At 61.8% G+C, this 14208-nt stretch overlaps 1 protein-coding gene across 5 annotated transcripts in view; it reads left to right on the top strand.

Annotated features, from left to right (window-relative positions):
* Positions 1-8860: 8860 nt before the first annotated feature.
* The window catches only part of PCDH1 (protocadherin 1), a 55416-nt gene continuing 50068 nt past the window's right edge, over positions 8861-14208 (top strand). Inside the window, exon 1 of one of the 5 annotated variants that reach the window (XM_042025052.1) lies at positions 8861-9125. Coding sequence is in view for 3 of the 5 variants with exons in the window: in XM_042025035.1 (XP_041880969.1) it covers positions 9304-9508 (205 nt within the window). In the remaining 2 variants the exon portion in view is untranslated. The other 4 variants (XM_042025035.1, XM_042025072.1, XM_042025044.1 and 1 more) reach the window with 4 other exon arrangements.

Below are 14208 nucleotides of genomic sequence, written 5' to 3'. Positions count from 1 at the left end.
TGGTGTCACAGCCATGGTGGTGTCACAGCCGTGGTGGTGTCACAGCAATGGTGGTGTCACAGCAATGGTGGTGTCACAGCAGCAGTGGTGTCACAGCCATGGTGGTGTCACAGCAGCGGTGGTGTCACAGCCGTGGTGGTGTCACAGCTGTGGTGGTGTCACAGCAGCAATGGTGTCACAGCCATGGTGGTGTCACAGCCATGGTGGTGTCACAGCAATGTTGGCGTCACAGCCATGGTGGTGTCACAGCAATGGTGGTGTCACAGCCATGGTGGTGGCACAATTGCTGTTTCCTCCCCATCTCTCTCTGGCTTTCTGCAGCTGCCCCATCCCACCTCTTTGTGAGGTGGCACTGTGGATGTTGTACAAGGGCCAAGAGCTGTGCCCTGGGGCAGCCCAGAGCGGGCTGTGGGGCAGCCCCTGCACGGGGCAGGCCAGCAGGAAGGGGGCACAGGTCTCCGCCTGCCCTGGATTTCCGCAGTCTGGTGCCGGCTGTGCCCCCACCTCCCATCACCAAGCACCCAGGTGGCACCGGCACTGCCCCTTCACCTTCCTCACTCTGCAGAGCACTCCCTGCCCACTTCACAGCGCCCTGGGATGTGCTCTCAGCCCACTCCAGGTCCAAGCAGTGCTGCTGCAATCAGGCCAAGAGGCTTCATTTTGTGAGCAAAATTGTGACCAGGTTCACTCCAAATATCTTGCTGTGAGCCAGGTCAACACTCCAGGGATTTTCCTTCCTCTGCTCCTCTGTCCCTTCACTTGGTGTGCCTGGCACAGCCCCCCCTAACACTGGTGGCACTGCCATGTTGGGCACAGCTCAGTGGGATTTGCTGGATGGGGAGACCGTGGGTTCACTTCCCTGCAGCTCCTCCCAAAGGGTGCAGCTCCCTGTGCCCCCCCCATGCCATCTCCACACTCAGCTGTGATTTCCAAAAGGCTTTTGGGCCAGCTCATGGTGGTTTTGCCAGGGACCTCAAGCCGAGGTGATCTCGTTACCCCATAACAATGGGATCTCATCATCCAAAGCTCCCCTCCAAACTGTCACATTCATTTTACTCCTTGCTGTGGAGAAGACCCAGAGACCTAAAGGGCTTCTGCTTCCAGCCCCCACATCCTGCAGCTCAACGTCTCTTTTGTGGTTAAAGCCTTGATGACTCTGAGCCAGGATGAGGCTGGAGGGTCAGGGCCACGCTCTGGCCACAGGAGGGGTGGCAGGAAGAACACCCACCCCCATGGTGAGACTGTCTCCATCATTCCCAGACTGTCCCAAGAACCTGCTCTGTACCCTCCCCAGCCCCTGCCTGGCTCTTAGACCTAAAACTCCCTGCTCCCAGTCCATTCCACCAACCCTCTGGTGCTTCCTCATTTCACTGCTCCCACATCCAGACACATTCCCCCCGTTTCTATCCCAAGCCCCCGGACAGCAGAGCCCAGGGCTGGGAGCAGCATCCAGGCCACCAAGCCACCGTCCCTGCAGGAGGCCATGCCAGGAGCTCTGCCCACCTCCTCCCAGACCCCGGGAAGGAGACACCTCCCTGTCCTGAGTGCCCGGAGGTGCCTGGAGGTGCCCACTCCATTCCCCAGATCTCAGACAGCCTCTCTCCAGATCCCCCCATCACATCCCTGACCCTGGCAGAGGGCAGGGCCCCGTCCCGTGGCAGCAGGGCCAGCTCCTGTCCTGGGCCAGGCCACCAGTGATGCGGCTGCTGGCCGTGGACTCATTTGCCTGCCTGGCTCTCTAGCCCGTGGCTGCCAGGCTGCCAGGCATGTGGGCTGCAGTCCCTCCTGGGGGCCCTTGCACCATGCCAAGGGAGCTTTTCTTATCTTCACAGGAATGAAAACCTTTCCGAAATCAAAGTGCTTGGGTGGCTTTGAAGAGTTTCCCCTGGAGATGAAACAAAGCTGTTTGTGAGCGCCAGCAAGCGCTGCCGAGCTGCAGCTCCTGGGGACACCGGGCTGCTGGGGAGCACTGGGCAGTGGCCTGGGGGTGCCCTGGGCTGGGCACTTTGGCCACAGGAAGCTGCCCCTCATGCAGAGCCCACCAACCCCAAGCTGTTCTGACTCATTCCCACCCGGCTCCACGCTGGGAATTGTGTGCCATGAAAGGCAACCAACAAAGGGACGTGAGAGAGGATTATTGTGGAGATGCTGGAGGTGTTCAAAGCACACTCTGCACGGCAAGGGGCTGCTCCAACCCCCCAGTCCCCAGGACCCACAGGGCCCTTTTGCAAGACAAAAATGAATTCAAGGGCCAGTGCAGCAAACGAGCCTGAAGCAAAACTCCCCCTCTGGAGGAACCTGCCCAGGCTGGTCTGATCTGAGGCGCTGGATGAGGGGTGGACGTGGAGGGGCCAACCTTGCAGTGGGCTGGGGACAGGCAGTGGGCACGTGCCGTGGCACTCAGCAGCACAGGCCGTACCTGCCAGCCTGCCCTGGGGAGCAGAGAGCGCCTGGCGAGCTGGCGTGTGTGTAGATTATTTGTTGTTTGATATTTTCCCTTTAATGCTTTTGTGCTAAAACAAATACACCAAAGTTCAGGGCCCTGCAGGTTGTGTCTGCTAGGGATGGTGGAGTCAGGGATTGCTTTGGAGAGATCTGTGCTGTTTGTTTACCAGGATGGGCAAAGTCTGCTCTCGCTGCCTGCTCCCAGTTCCTCAGGAAGCTGCCTCAAAGCTGCCTCACCCCCTTCCCGCTCAGCCCTGCCACCCTTCCCTGCCTCCACGGCCTTCCTGCTCCGGGCAGGGCACGCTGGCCTGCCTGGCACCCAGCAAAGCTGCTGTCTCTGGGGACAGAAGGACTTTGTCTCTCAGAGGGAGTGAAGGTCCATGCTGGGTGCCAGCCTGGGCTGGTGATGCTCAGGCACAGGGGGAAGGAAGCAGGATGCGCTGGGAGCTCCGTGCCAGCACCCTGGCACCTGGGCAAAGCTGGGAGTGATGTCCCATCCCCACCATTCCACCCACTGCATCCCAGGGCCAGCACTGGCACTGTGCCACATCCACCATCCTCGGTGTGCCCCAACCCCAAGGGAAGATCCCTACAAGGATCCCCCACTCCAGACCTCCAGTCACCCCGCTGAGGCTCATCCCCTCCCTCGGGATGTGCTCTATCTGATCTTGGCTGGCCTTTCCCGCAGATCCCAGCTTGTCTGCCGCTTGTTTAGCCCTGCATTCCCCTCGGAATCTCACTCCAGCGCCTCTGGATTTTGCCCCGGAAAGTGCCGGCTCCAGGATATTGCAGAGCAAACACAGCGGAGATAAAGGGGCACCATCACCCCTCGGAGCAAACACAACCCCAGCCCGGCAAAGGTCACTCGGGTCCATCACTGCCACCACCACTTCCCACCCCAGCCCCTCGCTGGCCCCGTGCTCCTGCCACGTGCCAGCTCTGGAGGGACAATGACCTCTCCCCGGAGCCTGCCCTCAGTGCATTCCCATTCCCAGCCCGTGCTGCCCTGCTCTGCCCCATCCCAGTGCCAGGCCTGCCTGTTCCTGCCCTCCACGCCCACAGGGGTCTGCTCCTGCCCTGCTGGAGCTCATGGCACCCTGGGTCCCTGTCCCCCAGCTCCCTTCTCCTCTGCTGTGCCCACGCACCAACCCTGCCCTCAGACTGGCCCTGCTATCTCCTGCCAAATCCACGCTGACCCTGAGCTCTCCACCCTCTGGTGCCCACCTCCATGGTCTGGCTGTCCCCACCCCGGTCCCTGACCCGCTGTTGTCACCCAGAACTCTCCCTGCCATGGTCCCTGCCTGTCCCTGAACCCTGCAGATCTCCGCTGGCCGTGGGTCCCAAGTCCCTCCTCGCCAGGAGCAGGGATGAGGAATGTGCCTCTCCCTCTCTCCATGCCCAGAGCAGCTCCTCTCATGCCCAGCCCAGTCTCTGTGGGCAAGTCCCAGCTTGAGCCGAGGTTTCTGTGTGTCCCAGCCCCGTGCCAGTCACGAGCAGGGCAGGTCTGATCTGGTCTTCTCTCCCTAAGTCTCCTCCTGCTCCCTTGGACCGCAGGATCCTGAGCAGGGAGGTCATGGCTCCCCGACAGCTCCTGTTGGGAGGATGTGGAACCCTCCCTTCCCTGCTGCCCGCTCGCCTGTCTCCAGGGCTGGACCATCTCCCAGCAGCAGCTGGAGGTGGCATTTCAGGCAGGAGACCGTTGGACCCTAACAAAAGCAGGAAATGGGTGTAATTCTCCCTCGGAGGAGGAATGAATAGCAGATCCCCGGAGGAGGCGAGGCCAGCTCAGAGAGCGGCAGCGATGTGAGAGACTCGGCTCATTCCTTGCGAGGCTGTGCTTCCTGAGAGCTTCCCCCTTCCTGCTGCTCTCCAGCCTCTCCCCAGCTCTGCCAGACCCTCAGCAGCTCCGGCAGCAGCAGGACAGGACCCACCAGTGGCGTCCTGCTGGTCCCAAACCTGCTCCTGCCAGGTCATGGGGAGCCCGGGCTGGGGACAGCCAAAGGGGTCAGGGGACTTCAGGGATGTGATTTAGTGGGTGACATCCCAGCTTTGGGATGAGATGAGCTTCAGTGCCACTTCCAATCCAAACCATGCTGGGATTCCACGACTCTGACCCCACACCTCATGCACAGCACCGCTCACTCCTTCCTTATACCCAATCTGAGTATTTTGGGAATTAAGAGAGTGCCAGAGGCGGGGGATGGGAGGGAGGCCACCACAGCTCAAACCTCTGGCATGGACACGGTGCTGGGAACAGCAGGAGCTGCCCCTTGGGGGTGGCTCCCAGCCTGGAGAAGCTGTTGGAGCATCCCACGGGCTTCCACCAGCTGGGAGTGCCAGGGAAGCTCCTCTCCAGTCTGAATTCCAGGACGTGCTCAGGCACTGAGCTCCAAAGCTCAGTCAGCCACCAAGGTTTCATTCTGGGGCTCTGCTGCTTCTTCTTGAAGGGATCTCTGGTGCCGCAGAGGATGGGTGGGGATTGGAGAAACCTTTCTGACCCCTGGAGCGGGAGATTGATTAATCAGTGCTCGAATAATTGCAGGGCACTGCAGACATTCTGTTCCCAGCAGCCTGTGCAGGGAAGGGATGAGGTGGAGGATCGGGCCAAGGAGGTCACTCACCCCAGCCTGTCCTCGCCTCGGCCTCAGAGCTGCTCCCAGGATTAAATGGTTTCTTTTTTAAAGCGAGATCTAATCTGGTGACAAAAGCTGCAGCAGCGCTGTGAGCCCATCATCTCCCTGAGAAAAGCTCCTGCAGCCTTCAAATGCTTTCACCACTCAGATGCTGGATTTCAATCCAAGGCTGAATCTGCCTCTCTTCAGCTCCAGCCCTGCTCTTGTCACTCCCCGCTGTGGGATTTCAGGGTTTCCTGCTCTGTTTTCCATGTGGGAGGACACAGGCCAGGTGCTCAGATCACCTGATAACAGAGTTTTAGCGGCATCACACCCCTAGGCCTGGCTTTTCCCCCTGTGGTTGGGTCTGTGGTGCTCCTTCCAGCTTTCCTGGTATTCCCTCGACATCCCTGAGGGTGGGTGCCAGACAAAGAGCTCCAGCAGGGCGCTATCCACTGATTTGCAGCCCCTGAAGCAGGGCACACCAGTACACAATGATCCCTAATTACTCTTCCAAATCTGCATCCCTGGACGAGGCAGATATTCCTGGGAGGCCTTCAAGGAGCTCCTTTGGTTGCTGGTTAAAAGCCAGGGCTCCTCTCCCCAGCCTGTCTGGGCATGTCCAGAGTCGCTGCTTTCCAAGATCCAGCCTGAGGGCTTCACATCCAAACTTCAGTGCCACAGATATTCCGGATATCTGCAGTCAAATACTCCCCTGAGCATTCAGCCAGGTAAAAACATCCTCTTCCCTCTCTGTCTCCTTGCTCCGGGTGTCGTTTTCCAGCTTTCCCAGCAAAGATTTCATCTCTTCATCTCCACCATTGATAAAAACCTTTCACAGCAGCGGACGGAGCGCGGGGCCCCAGGGGAAGGAGGTGGGAATAATGCTCCTTTCTGCTCTCTCCCCATTAGCAGCCCCCTCGGAGCTCTGCCAGGGAAGCAGTTTGAATCCATCTCATCTGTGCCCCGTTAATTCCTTCTAATGCAAGTTTTAATCAAAATGTCAGGTGGAAGGAATTCAAACGCCTCGGAGAGATCCCAGCGTGCTCTATCAACACGAGCGCCTCTCTCCCCCCAGCCCCGTGATCCTGTCACACACAGCCAACAGGTCTGGGTGACAACCCTGCTGGCCCTGCCGCCAACGCTGGCTGCAGCTCCCGAGTCTGGGGACATCACATCACCAGGTGGGACTTGTCCCAGGGATCCACGTGTGGATGAAAACCCAGTGGAGAGCAGCAACGCCCCGCCGAGCAATGCCCTCAGCACCTTCTCCCCACCTAGACCCACGTTTCCTCCTCGTTATCCAGGGAATGGCGCTCCCTGAGGAAGGGGAGGAGCTTTCTGCGATGCTCATCCTCAATGTCCACCCCAGGAGGAGCTTCCTGCATGGCAATGGTGGAGCTCATGTGGCCTTGAGGGACAGGAGACAGTGGCCCTGAGGAAGGGGAAGAGCTTTCAAGAGTAGACAAGAAGGTCTCAAATGCTCATCCCCAAGGACCATCCCAGGAGGAGCTTCCAGTGTGACACAGGTGGAGCTCGTGTGGCCCTGAGGGACAAGGGACAACGGTCCCTGAGGAGAGGTCGCTGAGGAAACGTCCCTGAGGAAGGGGATGAGCTTTCAAGGCTGGATGAGGCGATTTGGGATGCTCAGCCCCAATGCCCATCCCAGAAGGATCTTCCAGAGTGGCAATGGTGGAGCTCATGTGGCCTCGAGGGACAAGGGACAGTGGTCCTGAGGATGGGGAAGAGCTTTCAAGGCTGGGTGAGGAAACTGGAGATGCTCAGCCCCAATGTCCGCCGCAGGAGGAGCTCCCAGCCGGGCAGCCTGCGTGCCCTGCGGTGTGGGGTGGGCTGTGGGAGGACCAGGGCTCAGGGGCTTCCCTGGCTTGCAGGATCTTTCATCCTCCGTCACCACAAAGCCAGGCCAGATCTGCATTTGCAGCAGCCCACAGAAGCTGCCTCTGTTGTCTTATTTTTGTTATTTTTGAGAGGATATTTTAGCGCTGAGCACATTCCCTCCTGTTGCCATGGCAGCCGTGACAGGGGTTATATACCGTGAGAAAAATACCAAAATTAATGAGTGAGTGAAAGAGCAGCCAAGAGAAAAACAAGGTTAAAAAAAGAGTTAAAACAGTAATAAAAACAATCTCCCAATAATTTGGCAGCGAGCATCCCACAGGCAAGACAGGCGGCGAACATCCGAGCCCTCCGGCTCCTCCGTGGATCCTGACTGGTGTCGCTGCCCGCATCCCGTGGCCAGAGCATCGCAGTGGTCCAAGGGCTGCGCTGCTCCCGCATCATCCCACCGACGCTCCGGATGGGGCTGCACCCACCCAGCTCCTTCCCCCGCAAACCTGCAGCCCTCGGTGATGCGGGAGGCGAGCGGAGGAGAAGTTCTTTAATGTGCTCATTTCCTCGCATTTGGGTTTTGAGGATCTTTTTGTTTTTAATTGTAGAAACAAGCGGATTGTCAGAACATCTGTGTTATTAGCATTTGCTGCCCAAATCCGAGCTGCTGCTTCTCCTGCAGAGCCCAGAGCTGATGAGAGAGAGAACAGAGGAGCCTTTGAACTCCTTGCAGCAGACGGCAGCCAGGTTGCTGCGTGTGTGCGTTGGGGAGGGGGTATTTATTCTCTTGTAAGGTTCATTTGCTCTCCGTGTTTCCCTTTCTTCTCGCTTTCCCAGAGATTTAGCTGGATGCTCTTCCCTCACAGGCTTTGTTCTTCTGACAAGGCCCCACCGGCACCACGAAGCAGCTGCCTCTGCGTGATGCCAGAGCAGCCCAGCACGGGGTACCTGGAGCAGCCCAGCACGGGGGACCCGGAGCTCGGGGCAAACCAGAGCCTCCAGCAGCAGCTCCGGGGGCGGTGGCACTGCCAGCACCGGGGCAGGTGGGCGGGAAGCACCTGGAGGGTCTCATGGAATAATGCTGCAGACAGAGCTGCAGCCTGAGGGTTTCTGGTTGCTCAGACTGGCTCTGCTTTCTGGGAATGGTGAAGACAAGGTGAGAGTGGGTGACTCATCTGGAGCTGGTATATCTCTGGATGAAATTCTTCCCTGTGAGGGTGGTGAGACACAGGGCGCCCAGAGAAGCTGTGGATGCTCCATCCCTGGAAGTGTTCAGGGCCGGGCTGGATGAGGCTTGGAGCAGCCTGGGATAGTGCAAGGTGTCCCTGCCAGATAAGGGTGGAATGAGATGGCCTTTGAGGTCCTTTCTAACCCAAACCATTCCAGGATTCTACAATAACGCCCAGGAGAAGGAAGTACAGGGAATGGCAAAGCTTCCTGTGCTGTCAGAGGGCAAGGAGCACTCTGGGAGGGGCTTTCAAAGGCAGTGGGGTGGAGGAGGAAGGTAGAGATGGACGAGGCAGCCCTGGGATCCAGGTCACCAGTGACCTGGACACGGTTTCCCCCCAGCTCCCCAGGCCATGGGTGCTGCTGGCACTGCGGAGTGCTCTGCCAGGCAGCTCCTCTGGCCTGCACAGAGGTGATTCCTGATGCCAGGACACTTTTTCCCTGCATTCCTAGAGCCTGGACCTGTCCCTCAGAAACGTGTCTGAGCAGAGGCTGAGGTGACAGTCACCAGTGTCCCAGAAATCAGCGGCATCCAGTGATCTACGTACATGCCCAGCTCCCCGGCACTCCCTGTGCAGCTGCCGATCGACTGCCCCGTGACTCTTGTGAAACGCAAACCTTTGGTCCCCAGCAATCTCTAAAGTTTGCTGTCCCTGCTCCACGGGCAGCCTTGGATCCACGGGGTCACTCCCTCGGTTTCTCCCTTTGCTCCAGCTCTCCGTCCCTCCAAGGAGGGCTGCCAGTTACTGATCCATCAAATCTCCCCTTATCTCCAGAGAATTCCGCTCCCTCTCCCTGCCCAGCTCATTCTGGATCAGCAGGGCACAGCCTGACAAACCCCACAGCTCCTCTCCCTGCCCCAAAGGTGGGCTTTGACCTTCCCTGCCTTCTCACTTCTCATCTTCTGCTAAATTGGCTTCATGTGAATTGACACTCAGAAAAAAAAACCCGCACACGGACGCGGAGGAGCTGACATCTCTGCAGGAGCAGAAGGTCTGGAAGGAGAGCTGGGCTTTCCAGCCTGAGGTTTGACTGTCCAGCCCCCTTTTCCTGCCTGGCAGGATGCAGCCCTGCCAGGGGCTGAGCCCGCTTGTTGCCGCGGAGAAGCGGGGAGATCTGGGAGAAGAGCAGGACAATTTTGGGGGGAAAACGGGGTGATTTAGGGGGTGAGATGGAGCCGGGCTGCTCCGAGCAGGCAGGCGCAGCCTCTAGATGGTGCAGTCATGCAGCCGAGCTGAGCATGTGTGCGGCGAAGGGCGCTGCGCAACAGGTTGGCGTAGCTCAGCGGGGAGACGCGCTCCCATCCTCGCTGCGGCGGAGCGGGAAGGACTTTCCAGCATCCTGGCGAGAAATCCACGCCGCAACCGGCCCGGGAGGTGGGTGAGGGGCAGCGCCACGGGCTGCGCGACCCTCGGAGGGTGCTGAGGGTTTTGGCAGGGCCGGGCTGCAGCTCCAGCCCCTGGCAGGGAGCGCGGCCGCTCCTTGCAGGAGCACGGAGGCGGTGGAGGCAGCAAGGGAAGGGGCAGCCCCGGAACACGCTGTCCCCAGGCCCTCGGGGACTTTGCATGGCCAGCCGAGGTGCCGGCGTGAGGAGCCAGCTGAGGGAGAACAGCCTGTGAAGGCATCACAAGGGCGCTGGGAGCTCGCGGGTGCTTTTGGGAGCCGCAGGTGCTCCGTGCTGCTGCTGCTGCTGCCGCTGCTGCGCCCCGACACCCCGCAATCAATAAAGCCGTGATTCACCGAGGTGTGACGGCAGGGCACGGCCGCCGCTCCAGCCCCACCACCGCAGCCAGCTGGGGAGCTTCGCAGCCCTGCTGGGCTGGGGGCCGGGGAGGGGTGGGCACAGCCCCCGCTGAGCTCGGTCCTAAGGAGGGACCCTCCCGGGTGCGCTGCCGCGGGTCCCCGGCCCTGCGCGGGGGGGTTGTGGGGCTGTGAAGCGTCGGCTGGAAGAATAAATGAGTGAATGAATTATTGAGAGCACCGAGAGGGGAGTGAAAGGGGAGACCCGAGCCACACGTGCGCGGGCGCGGAGCGGACCTCGGGGTGAGGGGGTCCGGGGGACCGTGAGGACCCCCGTTGTCCACGGGCACGGCGCTGGGCGCGGTGCCGGCAGCCCGGAGACGGGCGGCTCTGCCCGGCAGCACTGCTCGCTCGTCCCGGCAGCCCGGCCGGGCTCGGGATCTGATAAGGAGCCGGAGCTCCACCTCCCCGTGGTGGTGGTGGAGGCGAGAGGCGGAGGCAGCGGCGGGCGGGGGGGGGAAAGGGCCGTGCCTGCGCTGCGCTTCCCCTCCACATCCTCACACACACCGAGGGACGGAGGCGGGCACGGACCGAGCTGCCCACCGGGGCTGCCTCCAGCCTGAGCCGCCGCTCCGCCGGAGGAGCCGCAGCCCCGGCCCGGGGAGGGGGGCGGTTCCCACGGGATATTTATATATTTTTTTGCCCCCCCCTCTTTTTTTTTTTCTTTTTTTTTTTTCTTTTTTTAAATATTTTTTTCCCCCTTTGGTTTTCCTACCGTGATAACCCCCGGGGGGGGGCGGGGGGGGTGGGGGGAGCCCGGTCCCGGCGGGAAGGAGGCGATGGAGACGCCGCGGGACCAGCGCGCAGGGGCTCGGCACGGAGCGCAGCGCCGGCACCATCCAAGTAAGAGCTGCGGCGGGGCCGGGACCCCCGCCCGCGGCCAGGCAGAGCTGCGGGGGGGGTGCGGGGGGGTGCGGGATGCCCCACGCCGGAGCCCGGCGCTGTGCAGGAACGCGGGGCCGGGCGGCGGCGGGAGCGGCGCTGGCGAGCATCCCGCTCCCGAGCATCCCGCATCCCTCCGCTCCCCTCCGCGCCGGGCTGCGCGGGGCTCCGCGGCCAGCGGGGCGGCTCCCGCTTGTCCCCGGTCCCGCCCGGCGCTGCCACTTGTTGTGCGGAGCGGAGCGGAGCGGAGCGCGGCCAGCCCCGCGCAGCGCAGCGCAGGGCGGGCGGTGGTTGCGGGAGGGCGGCTGTGGCGGGGGGTGCGCGCGTGTTTCGGGGTGTTTATTTTTCCGCGTGGGGCGGCTCTGGGTGTGTGTCCCCCGTCCAGCCCTGGGTGTGTGTCCCCCGTCCAGCCCTGGGTGTGTGCGCCCGCGGGGTGCGCGGCTGCGTGGGAGCCGCAGAAGTTGCGGGTGAGCCGGGAGCCGGCTAGGAGCGGGGCTGTGCGTGTGCCGGAGCGGCGGGGCGCGGGGGGCTGGCGGGGGCCGTGCGGGGTGTCCGCGTGGGGTGCGTGTGACAGCGGGGTGCGGGGACGCGAGTGGGGTGCGCGTGTCTGTGTGCGGAGCTGTGTGTGTGTGACGGGGTGTGCGTGCGGGTGAGTGTGTCAGCGGGCTCTGTGCGTGCGGGTGAGTGTGTCAGCCGGCTCCGAGTGTGCGTGTGTGTCAGCGGGCTGTGCGTGTGCGGGTGAGTGTGTCAGCGGGCTCTGTGTGTGTGTGTGTGCATATGAGTGTGTCAGCGGGCTGTGTGCGTGCGGGTGAGTGTGTCAGCCGGCTCTGAGTGTGTCAGCGGGCTGTGCGTGCCTGCGCCGCGGAGGATCCCTGTTTCCCGATACGCGAGGCTGAGCGCGAAGCCGGTGCCGGCAGAGCGGCTCCCGTGGTTTTTCCACGGGTGTCTGCGTGTGTGTGTCCGTGCGTGTGTCCGTGCGTGTGCGCGGGGCTGGCGGAGGCGCCCGGGGGAGCGGGGGCTCCGCTCCCCTCCGTGCCCGCAGCCGGAGCCGGCGGCAGCCGGAGCCTCAGCCCGGGCAGCGCCGCGGGGACCGGGGAGCTTCGGCCGCGGCGGCCGGCAGCGGAGCCCGGCCTCCATCCTCCCTCCCAGCCGCCGGAGCCGGCAGCAGCCGCTCCCCGGGCGCGCTGCGAGGCCAGAGGAGGACCTTATCCTCCATCCCCAAGGTCCCCCCAACCCTCCCGGCTGCATCCCCGGAGCAGAGCCGCTCCCGCTGTGCCCAGCTCCCAGCGGCCCTGCCGGGGTGTTTCAGGCCCGCGACATTTTTGTTGTCCCCGTGGGCCCCTCTCCAGCCGGGGTGGAGGGTGAGATGGTGGCGGGAGGGGACAGGAGCCAGGAGTGGCTGTGGGGGACCCACGGGTGGGAGGATGGGGGCTGCCACTCCAGGGAGGCTCTGACAGGTCTCTGCCTCGCTGGCTGCCAGAGTTGGAAGGGATGTGGAGAAGGCAGCAAGAAGAGGGAGGGCCCTGGGCTTTGCCGGGTTTTCATCACTGCCCAGCTTCTCAGGGATGATTTTGGGGTGACGCTGTTGCCAAGCCAGTGGGGTTCCTCCTCGTGGGGTGCTCTGGCTCTGTTCGCTCGGGCCCAGCCTGCAGAAACGCCGAGCAGCCGCAGTGGCAGCCGGAGCTGGAGCAAATCCTGGGACGTGCTACGGAATACCCAGGATTCAGCCCATCCGTGCCTTCGGCGCAGGACTGACCATCAGCGGCCGTCTTCTCGGCTAACGCGATCCCTGATCTCCGAGCGGAGCTGGGATGAGCTGTTTGCTGCTCGCTGGGATGTTGCTCCAGCTCCGAGTGCTGGAGCCGGGCTGGGGGGAGTGTGGGGGGGATTAGCACTTGTGTGCTCAGTGCAGGCTTTGGACAGACTTGTAAGCAGTGTCTCCGAGCCACGCAATCAGCCGTTGGGAGCAAGGAGAGGCTGGACTTCGGTGCCCATTCCTGAAGCGGTGCTGCCTCCCGTGGAACGGGGCCAGGAGGCTGTGGGAATCACAGGGAGCACAGGCTTGTTCAAGCAGTTGCTTAAATTCGCGGCGCTTTATAACCTCTCTCTCATTAAGGCTTGTTTTCTTTTTTTTTGGTGGGGATGGCTGAATTCTGTCGGATTTTGCATGCCACTGTCCTCCGAGAGCTTCCCAGTCATGCATTAAGCAGCGTGACTAACGCCTCTCTCATGTGGTTCAGTCTCTCTCACACTCTCCCCGTAGGGAGAATTGTGTGTGCGGAGGAATAGTTGTTTTGGGAGGGGTTTTTATTTTTAAGTGCTCTGTGCTCTGCCAGCAGGTTGGAAAAAGGTGCCTGGCACCCGAGAAGAAAGTGTGGGATGGTCCTTAGATCCCATGGGAAAATAGCCTGGTGCCTTGGACTGGCCCCTGGGAAGCCTGTGTCTCCTGCACAGACGTGCTTGTGGAGGCTTCCTCCCCCTCCTCCTCCTCCTCCTCCTCCCCGTCCTCCTCCTCCTCCTCCTCTTCACACCCAGCTCTGGGCTCTCACGTCTGCGCTGTGTCATTCGCACCCCTGGGTGCCAAGCAGGATTCCTGACCCTGCTGATTCCTTATCCTGCCGAGCCCAGGGCCCCTCAGGTTCCCAGCCCCTCCTCTCCTCCAGCCGCCCTGCTCTGGAGGGTTCCTTCCTTCACCTGCAGGAATGGGACTTGGGTTCAGACTCCAGCCCTGTTTTTGGAGCAGAAATCCTGGGTGCTGGGCACCTTTGGGTGACGCCCTTCCTCCTCCAGGCTGGCACAGGGCTCCTGGCATTTCCAGCTGCTGGGCCCTCCCTCAGCCATGTGAGGCATCAGCACTGCCTTGAGACTTTCCCCTTTCCCTGTGCTCTTTCACCTCGCACCAGGGCTTAGTCAGGATATGGCTACGTCACCAGCACCAGGGCCCAGCCCAGTGCAAACAGCCCAGTGCAAACAGCCCAGCAGCGGGCACAGCGCCTCTCCCAGCCCGGGCATCCTCCAGGAGCCCCTTCCCAACAGCTGGAGCTGCCCATCTTCCTGTCCTCACTCACAGCCGTTCCCAACACAGGGGTGCTGGAGCTCGGGGCAGCTTCACCTCATGGAGGCAGCTGGATGTGGGGGGTCTGGTGTGAGCGCACACCGGGGGTGTGGCAGACACGAGTGTGACCCAGGTGCCAGTGCCCCCGCACGGGTGACATCACACACGTGCACAGGCGGCGGCGCCAGGGCATGCGCACACGCAGGCACACGCGTTGTGTGGGGCACGCACACGTGCAGGAGCTCGAGCTCACACCTGGGGTAAGGATGTGCTCCTTGTCCTGTGTGACACACCTGCACACCCTGCCAGGGCACAGCTGTGCTCTGTGTGTGTGTGTGT

Source organism: Corvus kubaryi, unplaced genomic scaffold, assembly GCF_017639235.1.
Source record: "Corvus kubaryi isolate FWS band 111438036 unplaced genomic scaffold, C.kubaryi_AGA036_p1.0 128, whole genome shotgun sequence".
NCBI classification, from domain to species: domain Eukaryota; kingdom Metazoa; phylum Chordata; class Aves; order Passeriformes; family Corvidae; genus Corvus; species Corvus kubaryi.
This window is presented reverse-complemented; position numbering and strand designations above follow the sequence as displayed.